A 23592-nucleotide genomic window follows, 5' to 3' on the forward strand; every position below is an offset into this window, starting at 1 on the left:
CCCAGCTGAAGATGAACACGGCAATCCTCTGCCTTCTTGTTTCAGCTCATACAAGTGCCCTTGTGTGGTCTATTTAGTGCCAGTTTTTTGCATTTTTGTGCTGTTCCTTGGTGATTTCGCTGTTTATAAGGGTCCCCAAGCACAGTGCTCAAGTGCTGTGCCTTACAGAGGAAATACATGTAGTAGATAAGCTTCACTCAGGCATGAGTTACACGCCGCTGGCCATGAGTTCAATTAATGAATCAACAACATATATTAAATAAGGTGGGGCTTCCCTGGTGGCGCAGTGGTTGAGAGTCCACCTGCTGATGCAGGGGACACGGGTTTGTGCCCCGGTCCGGGAAGATCCCACATGCCGCGGAGCGGCTGGGCCCGTGAGCCATGGCCGCTGAGCCTGCGCGTCCGGAGCCTGTGCTCCGCAACAGGAGAGGCCACAACAGTGAGAGGCCCACGTACCAAAAAAATAACAAAATAAGGTGTCTTTAAACACACACACTCATAGGACAAGGTTATATACTGATCCGTTGACGAATGTGATGACCAGAGGCTTGCAGGCACCTAACCTTGTGTTTCCCCTCGGAGCCCGGAGTCAGTATTCACGCAACTTTCTAGAACATAACTACTGCAAATAATGAGACTCAAGTGGACACTCGTGCCCAGAGAGATACAGAGCATCAGGTGGCTCTCTGGAAGCAATACCTGAAAACTCAAGCTGCATGAAAGCACTCTGATTCATCTGGGCAGCTCCCAGCTCCTGGTGCAGCAGAGTCACGGTCCCTCGCTGTAGCTGTAAGTTCAGTTTGGCAAAGACATGGTCTCGCTTTGTGTACGTGTTCATACAAGAGGCGTCTGCAGTGGGGTCAAAAAACTCCTCGGAGCCTAAATGTGAGGAAAAAAAGACTTTAAGAAAACACATGGGAAAATTTAAAAAGCACTGATCACAGTCATTATGACATTACTTAACTATTTTCCCCTTTTAGGGAAGAACTCCAAAGTCACGGGTGACTGTTTTATTCACCAATGTGAAACGACCCTAACTGTTTTATAAGGGCCCTGATCAACTTACTGTCAAATGAGGGACGATGCCAAATTCATGATAAAGTACACTATAAGGCAGCACGGCCTGATGCAGTGCACTGTCCTACACTGCACTGTCCTACACGGTGGCCACTAACCACAAGTGGCTTTGAGCACTGTGGCTCATGTGGCAAGTCAACTGAGAAGTGAATTTTTTATTTTAGTTTAATAAATTTAAATAGCCATTTGTGACTACAGCTACCGTACTGGACAGCCTGGGTGTAAAAGGTGGCTCCGGATTGGTATTCAAGCCTCCTCAGAGTTTAAAACTTTTGAACTTGTTCAGATTTAATTCTCTTACAATCACTGCCACTCAGATCGATCTGAAACCATATTAATATACAAATTCAGTAATGCAGTTGCAAACAAGTATCTCTTGAAACTTCCTCTCTCTGACTCTATGAACATGAGACAAACCGTTACCAATGTCTTTTTTTTTTTTTTTTTTTTTTTTGGCTGTGTTGGGTCTCTGTTGCTGTGCACAGGCTTTCTCTAGTTGCAGTAAGCGGGGGCTACTCTTCGTTGCAGTGCACAGGTTTCACACTGAGGTGGCTTCTCTTTGTTGCAGAGCACAGGCTCTAGGCATGCGGGCTTCAGTAGTTGCAGCATGCAGGCTTCAGTAGTAGTTGTGGCACGTGGGCTCTAGAGCGCAGGCTCAGTAGTTGTGGCGCACGGGCTTATCTGCTCAGCAGCATGTGGGATCTTCCCGGACCAGGGATCGAACCCATATCCCCTGCACTGGCAGGCGGATTTTTAACGACTGCACTGACTAGGGAAGTCCTTCTACTTTTTTTCTATTTGAAATATACCATGGGCCATTTCACAAATAACAGATGAATTATGAACCAAGGGTCTCCTTTCACTATAGCCAAGAAGGGCAAGTAAAGGCCAGCCCTGCCTTACCCAGGATCTCCTCAGGAGTCCAGTGTTCGTGCTGCTCTGCAGTCAGGCCCTCGACTGGTTTCCCTTCAGGGCTCTGCTGCCCATACCAGCCGCCCCAGCCAGGAAACCAGGACTGAAGGTACTGCAGCATCCCGCTGCCTCCGCTGGGTCCTGGGTCTCCAGGAGACTCTCCCGGAGAGTACAACTGAGGCTCTCGTAAGCTCTGTGTCAATCAAAAATGAGCACGTATGAGTACTCGAAGACAGAAACAGGAAGTGATACACCGCTGCTTATTCTCTGTCTGCCCACAGAGGCACTCCGAGCCTAATGGGTCAGAACACATCTTTTCACAGAGGATTTCCTACCTCTGCCAGTTCTTCCTGTTTGTGAAATCGTTCATGAACCAGTTCACGCAAAATCTTCAATTCCTCAAAGCTCTGTTCCTCTTCAATCCGACACACTTCCTCCTGTTTGGGTGAAAACAAACAAACAGAACAGGTATTATAGCTCCAGAGAAACGGGACACCTTCACAAACCAATCCAGTACTGTGAAGAAACCCAACTGGCCTCCAACGTTTCCCAACATTTCGAAGGCCAAGAAACAATGAAGATAAACAGTTAATTCCATAATTGCTATGTTTCTGGTTTAAAAAGCTTTTCCATATGACGCTGATAGATTCTACCTGGTCTCTGAGATGAGACTATTGGTAAGTACAGAGGGAGCAGACACAGTACTGAGTTGAAAATGGGAAATGAAGAACATGTGCTGCCAGAGTATCCCATGTTTGCACAGCAATGGCAGTTTACAAAGTGCCTTCACATGTGTTACCTCAATTGATTCAAGCTGGTGGCCAGTTATTATTCTTCCCACTTCAGATGAGGAAACTGAGGACCTAGTTTACAGAGTAAGTGTGTAGGCCTCCAGCTCCTTTTTTTTTTTTTTTTTCTTCGGTACGCCAGCCTCTCACTATTGTGGCCTCCCCTGTTGTGGAGCACAGGCTCCAGATGCGCAGGCCCAGCGGCCATGGCTCACGGGCCCAGACGCTCCGCGGCATGTGGGATCCTCCCGGACCAGGGCACGAACCCGCGTCCCCTGCATCGGCAGGCGGACTCTCAACCACTGCGCCACCAGGGAAGCCCTCCTCCAGCTCCTTTATGTTTCATATGGGACATTACCAAGGAAGTGGTCATTTTCATTTGTTTCATGCTAGTTAGGAAAGAACAGCGGTGGCCAGCTACATGCAAAGATGCAAAAGAAAGCAGAGGTAGCTATCCTAAGCTGTTTCTCATACGCTATGATTAAGAAAGGATATTATATGTGTTTACTTGCTCACCTCAGTTGTAATTTAGATTTTTCTCTCCCTCCATGTCTTTGCCTGTGCCTTTAAGAAAACCATCCAAAACAAAAGGTCTGGTTTATTCCATCCTTTTCATAAGGTTTCTATGTCAGTAACCATGCCTGACACTGGTGAAAAAAGCACTAGCAAATTGAGTGGGTCATGCCCGGGGTGCTGGCAGAAGAGGTGAAAACACCCAGGGGTTCAGCACTGCCACTGGTTACCACAGTGGGGTGCTCTCATAGGCTGAATGTGTCCCCCCAAAATTCATATGTTGAAGTCCTAACACCTGGGATTTGAAGGTGGCGCCCATGGGAGGTGAACAGGTTTATTAGATGAGGTGATGAGCATGGAACCATCATCTTGCCTTACAAGAAGGGGAAGGCAGACAGATCTCTCTCTACCCAGGAAAGGCCAAGTAAGCACACAGTGAGAAGGCGGCCACCCACAAGCCAGGAGGCTGGTCTTCCCCAAGAACCGAATCTGCCAGCACCTTAATCATGGACTTCTCAGGCCTCCAGAATTGTTAAGAAATAAATGTCTATTGTTTAAGCCCCTCAGTCTGTGGCATGTTGTTATAGGAGCCCGAGCTAAGACAGGTGCTAAAGGGAAGCTTAGAAGGATTTACTAAAGAAAGAGTGAATTAAGAGATAGTACGCAAGCCAAAATACCGGAAACAGTCTAAATTGCTATTATAAAAACTGATTCTCACAAAACCGAAACAAATCAAGGAGGAGACACTCCCTACTGCCTTCCCCCAGGAAACAGAGGCAGATTAGAGCAGGGAGGGAGCTTCACACCAGGGCTCCAGGACTGCTGGTTCTAAGGGTCTCTGGTCCTGCAGGTAGCTAAAACAGAAGCTTGCCTTCACCCCTACTTCACACCCTCGGCCTAGCCTCTACCTCCAAACCCCAAGGTCAATCAAGTCAATTGGGATTAGGGAAAATGTGGGCCAAAGTCTACAGAGATTAGTTATAGACTTTGCAAGAAAAGAATTAGGATCAGGTGTTGAAGAGACCTGAGTGACTAGATGGAATGTCTCTCTGGGCCCCACACGGAGAGCTGGGGGGGGGGGCGGGGAGTGGGTAGGCCTGGCAGGACCACGGCCCCTTTCTCTTCCTCCCACCCCATGGCCCAGCTCTCCTCAAGCAACAGAAGGTGCTTCCTGCCAAGGCAAAGCTGGGCCTTCCAAGAAGCTCTCACCCTAATAAGACCGACTTTATCCTGTAAAACTATGATCCCGAACAAAGACTTTACTTCTTCACAGGTTCCCTTTTCTTCAGCCTTTGAGAGACATCCTTACCCTCTGACTGGAGACGAGAAATGAGAGACAACAGCCTCCTCACCTTGTCGTCTGCAGACAGCAAGCCTCCTTTCAACTTGGTAAAGTATTTGTCAGTGTAGGACACGGCATCGCGGGCCCGGCGCAACAGGAAGTCCCACGTGCAGCGCGTCCTCTGCTCCCGGATCTCATGCAGGTTGGCATTCAAAGCAAAATACCACCACTCTCGGCAGCTGAAACAGTTCATAACCATCTAGTTATTTACAATAAAAGCGATGAAAATGCTATTGACCCAGAGCAATCCACAACACACCACTCCCCTTCTGAGACATCTCTTCTCTTGTCAGCCATCTGTTTATGCCTCAAACTCAAATAATATTAGGCTAACCTCAACATATGGGGAAAGTTAATCTACTGGATCCTCAGTTTATGCACCGATTATAACACATTACTCTATTGGTCTGAATCACCCATAACATCAGCCCCTACCACAGAAAATCAAGTGGTGGCTATACAGTAAATACCATCGTAAGATAATCAGCAAGGATTTGACTATTAAAGATTTTAAATGGAATATTTCAAGGAAGACTGGAAATACACAGCATCTAAAAAAAGTTTTAATATATTGACTCGTCTAGTTTAGCACATCTACATAAAAAAAGATTTATTTTTGCTATAGATGTTATCAAGTGTACTATATAAATGCTGACCAAACAACTTAGGAGAAAAGACACAGGGAAGTAGGTTCAAGAGTGCTGCAAAGTATTTACCACACAATCAGAGCCCACCAGAGCAACGCCAGTCTCCTTACTAAATGAGGCTGAGAGGACCTCCTGAATTCCACTACGCTCGACCTAAGAGTAAACCCGCGACACCAAAGAGATATACAGTAGCATGTCAATGATGATAAACAACAGAAATGGCATTTTAAAGCCCAGAAAAGTCGACTGTACTTTTATCTCCAACCATGTGTAAAAGACAGTGAGGCATATTTCTGATCTAGGTCCAAAAAAAGAACATGCTAGAAAATGCATTTCAGACACAACACTTAATCGACAAGCCTTACTTCTCAGATACGGCCACTTTGGGTTTCCATTTTCGGAACTTCAACTGCCTCTCCTTTCGTTCCAGCTCCTTGAGGAACTCCATGATTTGCCGGTATTGCAACTTTTTATTAGAGGTTAAGAGACACTAGGTTAGAATTGGTTTGTTTCTTTTGCTCAGTTAAGACATATACGTCACAGGAACAAGTCATATTAGTCAACCCACTGAGCTGAAATCCAGTGCAAACTGCAAGGCTAAACCCTGGCACCAAGTGTCAACGTCGCTCTGAACAGTCAGTAAAGTACGTAAATTTACTGTCTCTCTTGTACTCTTTGTTCAGCACTTAAAATATCAAATCAAAACTAACCTGAGACCCACCCAATCCGACTGTATAAAGACAGTGGGTTCTCCACCCACCACAGCCTGGTCTCATGCACGCTTCCTTTCCCACGAGGGGACCTCGAAGTATCCAGACCCTTCTATCAACACGCTTCCTCCACCCCAGTTACCAGTCCGAGAGTTACAGGGAGAAACAGGGAACCTGAGAGAGTTTCAAGGGAATGGTCTCCAGATGAATATCACATTCAATACGGGGAGTGTGCCGAGACCTCAGAGGCTCTTTAGAGCAGTTTCTCTTCAGAAGAGCAGACGCGCACACAGGCTCCAAGATGTAGTGATGATTTCGACTCTCCTTGCTCTTGTCCATGGCCTCCTGAGTGTCACAAGAATGGCTGTCATCATAGCAAATGTTTTCAGGATCAAGTCACCTGTTGGAATGCTGTCTAATCTACAGCATGTTATATCAGAATCCAAAAGCAGGATAAAACTGGGAATCTAAAGCTCTCTAGCATTTTAAAATTTTTATTTATATTTCTTACAGGTAATACACGAGGTGTACTTTAAACCATCCACCTGGTTTAAAATTTAAAAGGCAAAAAAAGTGCAACCTCTCCTTCCGACTCCCATCCTCCAGCCACCCAGTTGCCCTACTCACAGGCAACCAATGACACCAGTTTCTTATGTACTCCACCAGAAGCATTCTGTACACAGTCAGCCAAATGCTAATTTTCTGGTTTTTTAAACCATTCTTACACAAATGGCATATATATGCTCTTTTATCTTGTTTTTTAAACTTAATACTGTATCTTAGAGACTATCACGTATTCATCATAAAGATCTTTGCCTTTATTTTTATAGTTGCATACTGTTCTACTGTATGGATGCACAGTATTTATTTAATCAAATTAGCAAAACAAAAACCATTCTGCACAACAGCATGCAAGCCAAAGATAATCGTGGTTGAGGGAAATATGAGTCCTTTTTCTCCATTTCACTTAAACCACCTACAATTTCTTTACAAAAAGATTAAACTGAGTTTTTTAACATATCCTTCACAAACAGTAATACTTTCTTTCCAATGATTTATAATGACTTTCTAAGTATTTCTCAAAGGAATGCCACCGAAGGTGAAATTTCAACGCAAAATGTTGTAAGAAAGCTCTTCTTTAAGAACCAGATCTGGCGCTTCATTCATTAAAAATCTGGATGCTTAGTACACTGGTGGCTAAGAGAGTGGAGAATGCTAATATGGTAAGTGCATGCAATGGAATACCATGTAATAGTCAGAAGCAATGAAGCAGAAGTATAAGCAGCAATACTGATCAATCTTAAAAACAGAGATTTAAGTGAAAAAAAGCAAACAAAGAAATCAATAATACACTATAAATGTAAAACATACACAAATCCCTATATATTGTTCAGAGTTACAGACACAGCAAGTACCTCAAGCATACATACTCGAGAGCGAACGCCTACGCAGGGAGAGGGGGTGGGAATGGGAACAGAGACACAGAGAACAAAACCTTATGTGGCAACAATACTACACCACTTTACTGCCGTGCTGTGTTACAACAAAGCCCTGCCACAATCATACCTGTAACTCCACCTGAGGCAAATCCCCCAATAAAGTGCAATCGACATCCCAATAGATGCTAAACTCTGCCACATCTAACTGCTTTTTCCGCATTAATTTCTGTACCTGAGGGAAGACAGGGAAGAAAATAAGATGATTCTTTATTCACAAACTTATCCATTCATTCAACAGGCCATTTGTGAGGAATCATGCACCGGGTGCTTTGCATGGTGCTGAGGATACAAAACTGAATGAAAACATGGTTACAGAGTTCAGAATCTAACTAACTGGAAATACAAACATGCAAATAATTTTAATTAAGCAGAGGGAAGCAGAGGAAGAATATACGAGATGCCACAAGCAAACAAACAGAAAATGTCACTGTGCAGATGAATATCAAAAGATGTGTACGTTTCAGACAAAGGGTGGGAAGGAGGGACTGGGACACATTTCAAGGAGTGGGGCCAACGACACGAAAGGCCTGACAGCTGCAGAGGACGGCGAGCACATCTGTGTAACTGCAGCACTGTGCTCAGGGATGGGGCAGTATCGGCTCACGTGTATGGACACACACTTGAAGTGAGGAGCTAGTTAAGTGTTGAGAAATGTAGGTTGGAACGTTACTAGGTGTACTAGGTTGAATAGTCCCCCCCGCACTCCCCAAAATTCATGTCGTCCCAGAACGTGTGAATGAGACCTTACTTGGAAATAGGGTCTTTGCAGATGTAATCAAATTAAAATGAGGTCATACTGGATTGGGTTGGGCTCTAATCTAATCACTGGTGTCCTTATAAGAAGAGAAAACAGACACATGGGGAAGAAGGCCATATGAAGATGGAGGCGGAGACTGGAGTGATGTATCCACAAGCCAAGGAACACCAAGGCATCCGCCGGAAGCAAGGAGAGAGGCATGGGACAGTCTCTCCCTCAGAGCCTCCAGGACGAACCAACCTTACCAACACCTTGATTTTGGACTCAGGCCTCCAGAACTAAGGAAAATAAATCTCTGTTGTTTTAAGCCATCTAGTTTGTGGTGATTTACTATCATAGCCCTAGGAAACAAATACAATAAGAAGTCTGTCATATTAAGGAGTCTGGACATCATACTTGAAGGGACTTGGAGCCACTGAGGGTTCTGATGCAGGCATGCACACCAGGACCCGGTATGGGTTTTAGAAACAGAACTCTAGCAACAGTGCAATGTGGAGCTTCCCCCGACGGAGTCATGGGTGTGTCAAGATAATGAGCAAGTTTATACGATCGAGTTACATTTTAGGAATACAGCAACCCTTGAACAACATGGGAGTTAAGGGCGCCGACCCTCCGTGAAGTAGAAAATCCACATGTAACTTTATAGTCAGCCCTCCGTATTCGAGGTACTACATCCAAGGATCATGTAATACTGTGGTATGTATTTAGTGAAAGAAATCTGCATCTAAGTGGACCTGCACAGTTCAAACCCATGTTGTTCGAGGGTCCACTGTATTCGGTTACTCTGAGCTAAGCACCTCCAGCCCCAAGCAGCCACATCCATTTGCCCCAGTGTCCTGTACAAATACCATGATCCTTCTCTGTGTGCCGTGACGTGGGAAAGGTTGAGAAGCATTGGCACAGAACGAATCAAGAGCCTAGGATGGAAGCAAGGAGGTCACGGAAGTCAGGACTTTACTGAGCAAGGCAGAAGCTGGCAGGATCCTGAACTCAAGACAGTTGCGGTGAGGATAAGCGTAAGAGCCACATTTGACACATTCTGTGGGAAAAACTGGCAGGACACTGTGACCAAATGCATATGGAAACTGAGGAATAAGAAGTGAAGGGATGAGCACAGGCTTCTAGGGACTAGCGTCATGGGTAAGAACACGTGCTCTGAAGCAGGGCTGGCAAACCTGTTCTGTAAAGGGCCAGAGAGCAAACATTTAGGCTTTGGGGGCCATTCGTTCTCTGCTGCAGCTACTCAGCTCTGCCACGGCAGCACAAAAGCAGCCTTAACAACATGTAAATGAACGGGCGTGGCAGTGATGCACTAAGTCTTAATTTACAAAAACAGGCGGGGCAGATTTGGCCCCCAGGCCACAGTTTGCCAACCCCTGATCTACAGCCGGTGCACCTGGGCTCCAGACCCAAGCCCACCACTCACTCATCCTTCTGCTCCTCTGCGTCCTCGGCTGTAGTGCAAGGATAACAGTGGTGGAGGTTACTGGGAATTCAATGAGAGAAGTCATGTGAAGCACTAACAGCAGTGCCTGGCACATAAAAGGGCTCTAACGATGTCAGTTTTCATATATGTGTTTGTAACATTCGGTAACATGTTAGAGAATGAAGGAAAACAGCTGGTTTCAGGGAGTGAAATGGGTAGGTGGAATATAATGGGATCATTTTGATTATAACGAGCCTAAATACCACAGAGGCGTCCCATAGGTAGTTAGAGACCTTGAATCTGAAGGTCAGAAGAGGGGTGGAGAATGGCCCTTCGAGATGCGGGCGCCATCGGCAAATATTCCCAGGAGGCTGCCGAAACTATGAAACAGGATGAGCATACCCCGAGAGTGCATGTAATGTAAGAAGAAAATCAAAGATAAGATCCTTTCTGCACCTCAGTTTCTTCGTGTACAAAATGTGCCAACGTTTAATGGATGAATTAAATAAGAACAGGTCAGAAGAAATTAACTGTTTCCCTACTTCAGCAAAGGAGACAAGAGACATCCATCCACACCCTCCAAAGAACATGGAGAAGAAGATCGTGGTCTCATTTAGCTAACACAAAAGGACACAAGGCAGAGCCCTAAATGCTCCAGACCGAGCACTTTCTTCCCAGTTTGCAGTCGTTATTTCATACTCACAGGCTCGTTCACAGCATTCTGCATGGACACATTCTTAATGCAGACGCCAAACGCAAAAGGATGGGAAGGATTGGTAATACCATCTTCAAAGCGCAAATGGACATCTTGAATTTTTAACTGCAGCGGGGAAAAAAAAAACACATTTAGACAACTGCTGCAGGTAGAATACCACAGGCAGGAGTCTACCTAAGTAAACCACAGCAGGCATTTTACACAAACGCATAGCTTATGTCACACACACATCCGATAATCTAAGTTCCTCAGAGATTTATAATCACAAACTGGACATGAATGACACTTCCTTGTGATCAGTGCCTTCTCAAGAAGAGAGTTACAATACTTTCATCAAACCGTTTCAGAAAACACCTTAAACACTGAAATAAAGTAGTACCATTGTATCTAGATAACTGTCCCTCCCTCTCTTATGATATCTTAATCTTGCCTCTGTGTCCTCAAACCTGGACACAGGAACACCAGCAGGGCATTTCCATTTTGACCTTATTTATTACCCCTTGCCCCTATAGTGGGGCTACAGAAAAAGCACTCTGCTTCAATGAATTAAAAAATAATAACAGAAAGTGAAAAGACAACCCATAGAATGCGAGAAAATATTTGCAAATCATATATCTGATGATAAGGGACTAAAATCCAGGATATATAAAGAACTCTTACAACTCAATAGTTAAAAATAAATAAATACTTTTTTTTTTAATGGAAATGGGATTTGGACAGACATTTCTCCAAAAGAGATACAAATGGCCAATAAGCACATGAAAAGATGCTCAACATTAACCATTAAGGAAACGCAAATCAAAACCACACTGAGATTTCACTTCACACCCACTAATATGGCCACTATTAAAAGACAGACAGTAACAAATCCTGATCAGGATGTGGAAAAATTGAAATGTTCACACATTACTGGTGAAACTGTAAAACAGTTCCTCAAAAAATTTAACATATAGTTACCATAAGACTCAACAATTCCACTCTTGGGCATATACTCAAGAGAACTGAAAACATACGTTCACACAAAACCATACACATGACTGTTTATAGCAGCAATATTCCTTATAGCCAAAAAGTGGAAACAACCCAAATGTCCATCAACTGACAAACGGATAAACAAAATGTGGTCTATCATGAGAACTGCAAAAACTCTAGGTATGAGCACTCCATTCAAACGCCTACCCTAAGAGACCCGACCAAATTTTAACATAGGCTTCTAGCAGCCTAAGGCTGAGTCTCCAGGACATTCCATCCCCTTCCTGAGTTCCCATCTAGAAAAGCTCAGGGCTGTGTGTTCTAGCCGACGCCTGACAAGAGCACACCCGACCCCCTTCTTAGAGCATTTACCAAAAAGGGCTTACAACTGCAAACCCTTTCTCTGTCCCTATGTGATGTGTCTCCTACAACTCAAGGACCTAAATGCCACTCCCTGGAAATGGAATCATCAGGAAGGGCGGAGCCTCTGTCTCCCCTCTCTCTGGGAGGACAGAAGCCCAGCTAGCAGACACAGCTGACCTAATCATATTTACACTGACCAACCCTTTGTAATTTTTCATCTGAGCCCTCTCCCCACCCCCACTCCGCCCCCATTCTCCCTTTAAAAGGCCTGGTCACCTCTGTACAAACTGGAATGGAGCTCTGCTCCTTCCCCTACTGTCAGAAGTCACTGAATAAAGTCTGTTTTCACCACTTTAACTTCACTCCAGCTTTGTTTATCTTTGGCAATCCATCCAATGGAATATATTATTCAGTCATAAAAAGAATAAAGTCCTGATACATGCCACAACGTGGATGAACCTTGAAAGCATTATGCTAAAAGGCCAGTACAGCCCCACTGATGTGAAATGTCCAGACTAGGCAAATCCACAAAGTGGATTAGTGGTTGTAGGGGGCTGGAGGGAGAGGGGAATTGGAAGTGGCTACTAGTTGGGTATGATGAAAATGTTCTGGAATTAGACAGTGGTGATCGATGCCCAACTTTGTATATATACCAAAAACACTAGATTGTACACTTTAAAAGTGTGAACTTTACAGTATGTGAACTAAATCTCAATAAAGCTATTATTAAAAAATAAAAATAATGAGGAATTTTTTTAAAAATCAATGACAGCTAAAATAGATAAATAAATAAGTAACTGCCTGGAAAAGATTTCAAAGCAGACACCTCAAACGTACTGATCTTTTCCCCCAATGTTATCAAAGTTATGAATCCAGCAACCTCAGGCTGTATTTTGGGGGGAAGTGGGACACCTTAAAAACATGTGGCCTGTGTCACTTTGGTACTGCAAGAAAACCCTGGAGGTAAGAAGCATGGGCTAACACTTACGACACACTGAAAATTAGTGTGAACCCTGCTCTAGTTTTTGAGGACAAACAAAACAATAATTAAAGCAGAAAAGAGGGCCGACAGCCCTGGCACTGAAACTCAACAAACTGCCTCCAGACACATCAGTGAGAGCAAGTATCTTACTGGGCTGTTCACAGTGCACTACGGAATCAACTGGAAACCACATCCAACCCCTCTCATTGTACAGATGAAGAAACTGAGACTACGAGATTAAGTGATTTAGTCATGAAGACTCAGGTGACCTGGCTTCTTGGGAGGTAAATCCTTCAGCAAGTAGGGTTCCGATATTCGTAAAGAAAATGAAGTGAAATGTCAATGAAATGAAAACTCCTACTCACACTAACTGAAGCAAGAAAAACCTGTGTCTGCCCAGAGCTGGACTCGCTCTTCAGGTTTTCCCTCTGGCACCGCCTATGAAAAGGCACACATGAGCAATCAGCGCTCTCCGCAGACACGCTGTTATCAGTTAAACCCACAGGAAACAGCAACCACGGACGTGAAATGCACTTCAGCCTGAGCGATCCCTTCTGTGTTCATACTTTATAAAAGCCATTAGGACTTACTTCAATATTCTCCACAATTCTCGTAACTACCGAGGCAGTAACTGAATACCAGTAGGACTCCCCTTTCTGCTGGCGTTCGTTCTACAAAGGAAAGAGCCGGTGTTAGCAGAATCTAGTGCTTTGCTCATTTCAAGTCTCACCACCACCGCTCTCATGGCCAAAAGGATTTCTGCCTTGCCTTCCACTTCTCCTCCAGGGCTTGAAGGAGAGCTTTCTTGCGTTCCCTTTCCAACAGCTTCTCCTTTTCATCATTGAAATCCTGTATTTTTTCAGGGGCTCCAATTAAGTGAAGGCTGGAGATGGAGATCACCCAAGGGTCCACATGGGGGCGATAGAAGGGAATCTGAAGGGTTACCTTCCCAATTAAGCCTGCGAAAAGGAAAGTCTTGTTAACTGTCTGCACACATTTTTTTTTTTTTGCACACATTTTTAAATTCTATTTTTCTGTATTCTAGTTTTCTTTAAGGAGCATTATTACCATTTACTTTTTAAGAAAACAAGTAGCAAGTTTTCGTACATGTGAAACAAACATTAGTGGGCTGAGATCTGTAAGAACGAGGCATAATAAAGCAGAAGATGGAAAAAGGTCAGTGTAACTTTTTCACATCTAATGCAACATCTCCCTCTGGAAAATACCTCTTCCCCAACAGGACTACATCGTAAACTTCCCTGGGGTGTCTTTTCTTCCCATGGCACCTGTACTAGACCGTGGGCACACACTCATCTCTTGTTCATTATTAATTAGCTGGTTGATAGGTACTTATTGGGAGTTATCAGACTCAGCAATATGCCCAATCTTGAACACAGCAACCGAAACGTAGGTCACGTTGCAGTGGTACTCTATCGAGAAAGAATTCTGATTCTTCATGAGAACTCGGGCTGATGGGAAAGCTATAAATGGCCTGGTAGAATTGTGACACTTATTTCCCAAGTTCTACCATTTCTCAAAGATCCACACAGCCCAACTAACAGTCTACCTCTGAAAGCAACACATGTTATCAGACTGTTATCATTACTGTCTAAGATCTAGAATTCGAGCAGGATCGATGTGTTATATTTAAGATAACAGAGTATCATTAACACCAAATGATCAACTGTGTAATCCAGTAACAGATGAAGAAATCTTACAACAAATAATGAAAAAATATTTTAATTTTGACTTTAGAAAAATGAAAGTAAGTTTTTTACATTTAATAAAATTTATATTATAACTGAAACCATACACCAATTTTCACAACAAAGAATTTTAACAATAATTAGTGTACAGTTGCAATTCTAACCTAAATTAATTGGGAGGACACTTATATGACAGCAAAATATAATTTCTGTTACATTTTATTTTTGCATAAAAAGCATAAAAAGGGTCACTTTTGCCAAAATATTAGAAAACATCAATTCTCCCTAAGAGCCTCTCTTAATCCTTTGATAGTCAAATAAGAACTCTCTTGGAAGTATCCACTGTTTCATCATTCTTGAGAGTTTCTTTCAGATTCTAACTTGTCAGTGCCTTTGCTTGTGATTCTGGCAGTTCCCCTTTGACCTGAATTGACTTCAAGAAAGCCTAAATCTCTTGCAAGATTTCTATTTTATTTCACCTAGCAATTGATTTGCATTGTACTTGCACTTTATTGTAACATAAGTACCCTCAAAATAAGGGAAAGACTGACTGATATCAACAGGTTTGTTCAATGACGAGCAGTGTCTAAAGAGGGACTAATTTTATAAGTGGTCACTTAATACAGAATATTTTTATTCCGTGATAATTCTTGTTTCCTTACCAAACCTAGTAACTGCAAGACTCCGATAATAATTGCAAACATCAACTGAGTGTGCCGGGCACTGTTCTAGTCATTTTAATGCATTAACTCAGGTATTCCTCTCAACAAACCTATGATATAGCTACTAGTATTATCCCGTCCTAAGATGAGGATACACTCACAGAGTGGTTAGGGAACCTCCCCAAGGTCACACAGCCAGAAAATGGCAGATATGGAATAGAAACGCAAGCATACAGTTCCAGAGCCCACCTTTCATTCAATAGAGTAAACTGTCTCTTAGTAATATGAATTCTCTGAAAATAAGAACCCCCTGTATCTAGGATGGAAGTTCTCAGACTTCAGTAAACATAAGAATCACCTGGGGTGCTTATTAAAGATGCAGGTTCAACAACACTCCCTCAGAGACTCTGATTCAGTAAGTCTGGGGGCCACCTGACCTCCCCACCACCACCCCCAAGATCATCCTGATACTAATGGCCTAGAGACCACACTTGAAGACTGATCTAAACTCTATCCTTCCAACCCTGCCTCTTCCTGGTCCAACAGAGCCAAACTCAAGGGCTCTCAGTTTTCACGTCCCAATCGATAAAAGACTCAAAACTGCCTCCCACTCCCTTGTTCCACATACCAGCTTTGACTTCAAATGGTAATTCCAGTTCTTTCAAGGCATCTTTCTTTAAAGGCAAGTTTTCTAATTCAACAGCACCTAAAAAATAAAAATACCATAACATGTTCATCCAACAAATGCAGCAGTTGCCTGTTGTGTGCAAATCAATGAAGGGTAAAGGGAGAGTTTCACATCTAGACCCAGCTATATACCAATGTGCATTCTCTGTACTAATTTCCCGACCAGCCCACTGACATGTAAATAACAGCTGAAGCTTACCAGCAGATGAAGGATTTAGGCAGGGATCTAACTCTAATGAGCCAGATAGTAAATATCTCAGGACTTATCGTGTCTACTGTATATTCTCCTTTTGTTTTGTTTCTTTACAAGCCTTTAAAAATGGAAAAGCCATTCTCAGCTAGCAAGGGGATCTGGCCAGTTGGCCGGTTTACAGACCCCTAGTTTAGGCTACTATTCCACCAGAGGAGCATTAACATCTGAATCACCTAGGATGAAATGCAGGCTCCTGGGTCTGAAACAGAAATTTGCAATTTTTAACAAGCTCTCCTTACCCACCGCCCTCCCCCTCCCCCTCCCCCAAAATGGGTATATTCCATACCACGTCAGAGAGCCCCTGTAAAGTTGGTCATCAAGAGGAATTTATACTCTCTCCTCTGGAGAGCCCCCTCTGCAGGTTCTCCTCTGCACCCTCACTCGCAGGTGTAATAACCAGTCAGAGAGCAAAGGCATGAACAGGACCACCGCTGAAGGTCCTTTTCAGACCCAGTTTCTATAATTACTTAAATCCAAAAGCACAAGATGACTCCAAAGCGGACTGAAGGATTAGTCACAAGGGTGCAGCTAGATCTCTCTCTCTCCCAGCTATGGAAATCAACCCTTTACACATACTGGGTTGGCCAAAAAGTGCATTCGGGTTTTTATGGAAAAACCCGAATGCACTTTTTGGCCAACCCAGTACATACTGATCCCTCCCCTGCGCCTAAGGCACTGTGCTGGCCACTGGGAATAAAAGCAAAGGCAGGCAGGGTCCCCATCTCCAAAATGCTGGGGAAACAGCCGTTTTATAAAGTTGTTCATTTGTGCAACACAAGTCAATTTCTGAGTCACTTAAATCTGTCTGAAATGTACTCTCAAGAACAGGGAGTACAGACAACCACCACCCAGCAACCATTAACTGGTAAGAGAACCCAGAAGAAAGGAGAGCAAGTCTTTTCCTCCAAAGACACACTAATACAAGAAACTTAATTATTTTCCCCTTTGAATGATTAAGACTTGTGCATTGGCATCTAAAGAAGTATTCAAAGCTAGCATTTTGGCAGATTCTGAACAAATGCACCCAACTTATTTTTCAGACTTTTGCAAGAACATCTATTCACATGGGGCTCCACTTACCTTAAGACTTAACAAAAGGAGAAGCTAATAATCCCAGAGAGCCCAGAAACAACCCTATATCCACACTTGGGGAGAAAATGAGCATAAGGGGGAAAAAACATGAGACACATTCCTTATCAGTTGAAACCGACTTAAAGGGAGGAAAGTATATAACTTCTGAAGAGCAACATTTGCAATCTGAATCATTCGCCCTATTTTTCAATACCCAAATCTGTCACAAAGGCAGACGGCCCCAGGTTTCCATGGCTGCTGTACAGAGTGGAGAAGTGGAAAGAACTGCAGGCAATCCATGCAATGAAAAATTAAAGAAGCTGAAGCACAGACAGCAAAGGAGGTGGTCTAGAAAGGAGAGGACACACAGAAAAGAATGAGGAGAAATGGCAGCCTATAGCAAGTCAAAAACAAGGGAATCAGGGACTTCCCTGGTGGCCCAGTGGGTAAGACTCCGCGCTCCCAATGCAGGGGGCCCGGGTTCGATCTCTGGTCGGGGAATTAGATCCCGCATGCATGCTGCAACTAAGAGTCCTCATGCCACAACTAAGAAGTCCACATGCCACAACTGAAAAAAAAAAAGATCCCCTGTGCCGCAACTAAGACCCAGCACAGCCAAAAATAAATAAATAAAAATAAATATTTTTTTAAAAAGGGTAATCAGGCAAAACACAGATCAAAGGCTTCCTACTTCCCCACCCACTCATATGTACCCACAACTGGCCCTGCTGGAAAAGGTCCCTCCAAGGGACCAGGCCACAAAGCACCCAGAATAGGTGAGCACCTTATAGATAATAATGTTTGTTGATTTCCAGACAGATAATTTGCAGACTTATTTATGGATGGCTCTCTCATCCAAAAATTCCTCACCTCAGAGTAACAAGAAATCTAGTCACTAGCTGGGGTGAATTTAGAGTAATACCTAATGACTACTCAATCTTCCTTCCTCAGCTCTAGGGAAGCCAACCTCTTTTAAAGGGCCAACCTGAGGTTCAGAGCTTATTTAAAAAAAAAAAAAAAAAAAAAGGGAGGGGGAATCTAAATGTATGCCCATGGCCCAGAGTTCAGACTCCTTGAACCAGCACTGGCAGCCGCTATCTTCTGGCCCCAAACCATCCCAAAGACACCCTGCAGGTTTCAGCCTTCCGCCTCTGCTCACACGCCTCATTCTGCCTGGAATGTGGTCACCCAGCCTGGGCCATCTATCAAAATCCTGCTAAGACCCACTCAAAGCCACCCCCAGAATAGCTTTCTCAGGGTCCTCCAGACAAGAAGAATGACTCCCCTCCCACTGCATTATGCCTGTATCTCTAGTATAACAACATAATACATACTGCCTTGTATTACTGTACACTTATTTCTGTCTCCAGGACTGGTTAATGGCTCTCTGAGGGCAGGGATTATAGAGGTGGAGCTGGGATGATGATGATGACAATGACCATGATGATGATGACGATGAGGAGGAGGAGGAGGGAGGGGGAGGAGGAGGGAGAGGAGGGGGAGGGAGGAGGGAGAGGAGGGGAGGAGGGGGAGAAGGGGAGGAGGAGGGAAGGAGGAGGGGGAAGGGAGGGGGAGGAGGAGGGAGGAAGAGGAGGAGGGAGGGGAGGAGGAGGGGGAGGAGGAGAAGATGAGGATGGCTATCATTCAGTGAGATCTTACTATGTCCCAAGCATTTCATATGCATTTCTTCATTTGATCCTCACAAAAATATGAGGAAATACTATTATTTTCTTCATTTTTAAGATAAGAAAAATGAGCTTAAAGGATAAGCAGTCTGCTTAAAAATCATAGATCTGGTCAGTGGTAGTACTAGAGTTCATACCAGACCTGTGTGATCTCTGGCAGCAAGAGGGACAGAGGATGAAGAGGAGGCTTCCGTAACTTGCTCACAGTCACAAACAGCTGTTAAGTGGTGAAACCAGGGTTAGACCCTATGCCTGAGCTCCAAGTATTTTCTTCTGTCTCCCCGTTTTGTATCATTCCATAACAGAGCCTTACCCAAAGCAGGTGCTCAGTGAAAGTCTGTCGAATGACTGAACAAATGAAATGTTATACAAGTCCTATCTCTGTCCTTCCACTACTCATATGCTACTTTGCATTTTTATTGCTTTTAGCATGTGTGCACAATCTACCCTTGAAGTCCAACCCACCAGCTAATCACATGTTGCTGGTTGTATGATGATGATGACTAACACTGACGGAGGACCAAGAACAGTTCTAAGCTCTTTGAACCTACATTCATGTGTTTAGTTCTTAGAACCTTATGAGATAGTTAATATTACCTCCAACTTGCAGAAAGGGAGACTAAAGCAATTTTAATATTTAATTTTCTATTTAATTCTTAGTAGAATTTGAGTAATTTAGTACTAAGGGTGTAATGTACAACATGATAAATATAGTTAACATATATGTTATATATGAAAGTTGAGAGTAAATCCTAAGAGTTCTCATCACAAGAAAAAATGTTTTTTCTATTTCTTTAATTTTGTATCTGTATGAGATGATGGATGTTCACTAAACTTACTGTGATAATCATTTCATGATGTATGTAAGTCGAACCATTATACTGTATACCTTAAACTTACACAGTGCTCTATATCAATTATATCTCAATAAAACTGTCAGAAGAAGAAAAAAAGAATTTGAGTAATTTGCCCAAGTTACTGGTAAATGGAGGAACTGGGATTCAAACCCAGTCTGGCTACAAAATCTATACCCTTGACCACTATTTCAGTCGCCTTTGCATCTTCCAAAGCATCTGTAAATATTTGCACACAGACTGAAATAATATTCTTATTCCTATCTAGTACCCTCTGCCCCCAAACACTGCTTAACTATGTCATCAAGATCAACAAAAAGTGTCAACTCCTTTACAAGCCATTCTCTCAGTGCATTGCAATGCTCTAAAACTTTTCTGGCCAAGCATCGTGGTGTGCTTTGGAGCCATAAGGACGGAGTACCTAACTGACACAAGTTTTGAAAGAAAAAGCATTTTTCTATTCTGCCGAGAAACATTCCTCAAATTCCACAGGTTCATTAAAAGCCATAGAGAAGAATTTTTAAGAAAAGATAAGCACAGAAAAGCAGTAGAAAGCTTCAGAGATACACACAGCTGTCCTTACAAGATATGTTCTGTCTAAAATTGCTGAGATTAGAAATCTATTATTAGTATAGACTCCATGATTTGTCAGGTACCACAAATTTCTATTTATTCATTTCTTTAGCAAAGATCCTTCTTCTTACCATACCACTCTTGAGAAAGCCAGCTCTGTTATTAGCAATGTTGTTGCTAATAACAATGTTGCTCCTTCAAGGCCCTGTTACCTGCCCTGTACAACCTGGTTAGCTTCACAGTGTGTCTGAGAACTTCAATAAGTGACCAAAGAGGTGAACCTGACACTATTATTGCACTTTAAACACAGCCCCGCCCTGACAATTGGTCACTTTCACTTTCCACTCAGCAGCTGCCTTCTAGGAAAGGGCAGAAGGAAAAGCCGAAGAACAGGAAAGAACCCACTTCTGTTTCCAAAGAAAGGAAGGGAGCAGGGAGGTGCAACCGTGCTAGCTCGCCACCGCCTATTGCTGCTGTGATCGCTCCACTGGTTTAGGTGGGTCAGAAAACGCCGGAGAATGCTGCTTCTGGGAAGAGAAAATCACTGCACCCTGTGCTCATACTATACGCACATCTGTATCACTGCTAGCCCCACTAACCTGCCCTGGTCCACTTGCCAAAACTCATACTGCCAGGAAGCCCAGAAGGTTTCCACTATATCTGAGGCCTCCTTTCCTCTTTCTATGATTCTACATGTTTGCAAACTGACTTTATCTTCTTTCTCTAGATTTGTTAAAGGGTTCCACTTTGAGTTGAGCAAACAGAACTTAAATTAAAACAAGGAGAAGGAGAAGAAAGCCGCTTTCCAATCCCCACGTCAAACCACTGGGCTGCATTTACACAGTATAGACCTGTAAAGGCTAAAATGTCTCAAGCTTTAGGTACGTTACTACTCAGCAAGACAAGAACTCAGAAATTCTGTTGGAAGACCCCACAGTAACGTATTTTAAAACTTCTACTGGGTGTCTATTACACACCAGCAGGATAGGAGCTTCAATGGTCACTCCACTTGATCCTTTCAGCGATGCTGTAAAGGTACATTACCCTCTTTCTCTAAAGAAACCGAGGCTCAGAATTTCAGTGACTTGTTCATGTAGCTAACAAGTAACACAGCAGGATTTGAAGCCGAAGCCAATGCCATTGTCACTACATCCTGGCTGCCTCCACAAAGCTTCATAAAACTAAAAAATTAACTGGGGTAAAGCACAGTCACCAGTAGCATGGTTTTCTTTTTTATTTTCCTTTTAATATTTAACAGTCCCCTAAAACCTACAACAATCCAGCTATATACTTAAGTTACCCTGTAATAATAATCAGTGTCATATGGAAGAACATTATTTCCTTTTACACATATTTAATACAAAGCCATCTGTCCATCGGGGTTTATTACTCTCAATACAACAAAAAGAACATAAAAAATAGAAGTGCAATCTGCAAAGCATACTTCACCAAAAAGAGATACATGCACTCACCTTTCAGAAGCGCAACGGACAGCTGATCAGTGTTCAGGTTATTGACATATTTCCCTAGATAGGTATTGAGAACCCAGGCTACAAGACCTTCCAACATGACTATATCCTCAAGACAAGGTGTTTAAAACTCATGGATCATTATTTCTCTCTCTCATGGTCACAGAAGAATCTATGAAAGAAAAAAAAAAGGAAATGAACAGAAAAACCTGACAGTTTTTCCAAGCTGATATCCTACTCTACCTGCCCTGAAGGTGGCTGGATGCAAATCACAGATTTAAGAAAAGATGGGGTGACCAATGTTCACTGCACCACTGTTTACAATAGCCAAGACATGGAAGCACCCTAAGTGTCCATCAACAGATGAATGGATAAAGAAGGTGTAGTGTGTGTGTATATATATATATATATATACACATATATATACACATACACACACACACACACACATATATAATGGAATACTACTCAGCCATAAAAAAGAAGGAAATATTATTTGTAGCAACATGCATGGACCTAGAGACTATCAAACTAAGTGAAGTCAGACAAAGAAAGACAAATATTATATGATATCGTTTATATGTGAAATCTGAAAAATAATATAAATGAATCTATATACAAAAGAGAAACAGACTCACAGACGTAGAAAACAAACTTATGGTTACTAAAGGGGGAAGAGGGGAGGGATAAATTAGGAGTATGGGATTAACAGACACACTAAGATATATAAAATAGATAAGCAACAAGGGTTTACTGCATAACACAGGGAAGAATATTCAATATTGTATAATAACCTATAATAGAAAATAATCTGAAATATACATAACTGAATCACTTTGCTGTATACCTGAAACTACCACAATATTGTAAATCAACTATACTTCAATTTAAAAAAAAAAAAAAAAAAAAGATGGGATGAAAAGCACTATACGATGCCCCCACCAGTAAATGGAGGGCCAAACCAATACATCTGCATTTTGATGCAGCTGCAAGGGATAGTCACTTATAAATTTACCAAAAATTACCTACAATTCAAAGTTGTGTATCTTTTCGATGTAACTGATAGTTAAACTGCTTGCTTTTGGTGACTGACCTGGGGACTAGACTGTCCTGATCAGAGGTTCTCATCCAGATGTGATATGGCAATGTCTAGAGACATTTTTGAATATCACGACTGGGGGGATTGCTACTGGTACCTTGTGAGAAGAGACCATGGAGGCTGCTAAACCTCCTACAATGCACGAGGTAGCCCCCCAACAGCAATGAATCTTCCAGCCCCAAATGCCAATAGTACCAAGGTTGAGAAACCCTCTCCTAGATTAAGGCAAAAATGGCCTAAGAGATTGCATCAATAAACTTCATATTCTGCACCGATCCTCTTTAAGCCTTCCCGAAATCAATTTTGCAAACCTCTTCATCAGGCTCATTCATAAAATGATATAAATGGAAGGAAGACAACAGTGGTTTATCGTTCTTCTTAACTGTCCTGGAGCTGCATTGCTGGTACCTGGACACCAGACAGTGCTGATACAAGGGACCCCCTTAGTCAGTAACTGCAGACAACAGAAATCCTCTGGTTCCAGCTGCAGTATTTACAGTCAGTGCTGATTTACTGCTGTCATTACAATAACTGCTGTTTATTAGCATTACAAAACAGAGATTATTTTTAGTATTCCGTAAAGTTAACATGAGGGAACTTGAGACACCAAAGTTTAAATGGGTTCCAAGACTGCTCAGCTAGTAGATCCTAGTTAGAACTGTGGGCTCCAAATCTTGCTCTGAGCCAAGCATGTCGGACACCAGCCTACCAAGCCTGACACTCCAGGTTTGCTGTGGCAGGCATCCCACTTGGAACCGGCCCTTTCGGGATCCTTTCCAAGCACTTTGCCCCACATCCAGTTATTCACCTTAGCGCCAGGAGATACTCTT

General features: G+C 42.9%; 1 protein-coding gene across 3 annotated transcripts in view; it reads right to left on the reverse strand.

The window, feature by feature from the left end:
• VPS13D (vacuolar protein sorting 13 homolog D) overlaps nt 1–23592 on the reverse strand; it is a 244991-nt gene that overhangs the window by 219462 nt on the left and 1937 nt on the right. For all 3 annotated transcript variants that reach the window (XM_060141400.1, XM_060141399.1, XM_060141398.1), the window contains exons 2-13: nt 21667–21835; nt 15700–15777; nt 13472–13662; nt 13294–13374; nt 10375–10491; nt 7556–7660; nt 6164–6334; nt 5645–5745; nt 4643–4811; nt 2325–2426; nt 1981–2182; nt 700–879 (exon numbers count right to left, since the gene is read on the reverse strand). In XM_060141400.1, coding sequence (XP_059997383.1) covers nt 700–879; nt 1981–2182; nt 2325–2426; nt 4643–4811; nt 5645–5745; nt 6164–6334; nt 7556–7660; nt 10375–10491; nt 13294–13374; nt 13472–13662; nt 15700–15777; nt 21667–21763 — 1594 coding nt within the window. In that variant the 5' untranslated portion in view covers nt 21764–21835. The remainder of the gene's footprint in view (nt 1–699; nt 880–1980; nt 2183–2324; nt 2427–4642; nt 4812–5644; nt 5746–6163; nt 6335–7555; nt 7661–10374; nt 10492–13293; nt 13375–13471; nt 13663–15699; nt 15778–21666; nt 21836–23592) is intronic.

The sequence above is a fragment of the Lagenorhynchus albirostris genome, chromosome 2 (assembly GCF_949774975.1).
Source record: "Lagenorhynchus albirostris chromosome 2, mLagAlb1.1, whole genome shotgun sequence".
Lineage (NCBI taxonomy): Eukaryota > Metazoa > Chordata > Mammalia > Artiodactyla > Delphinidae > Lagenorhynchus > Lagenorhynchus albirostris.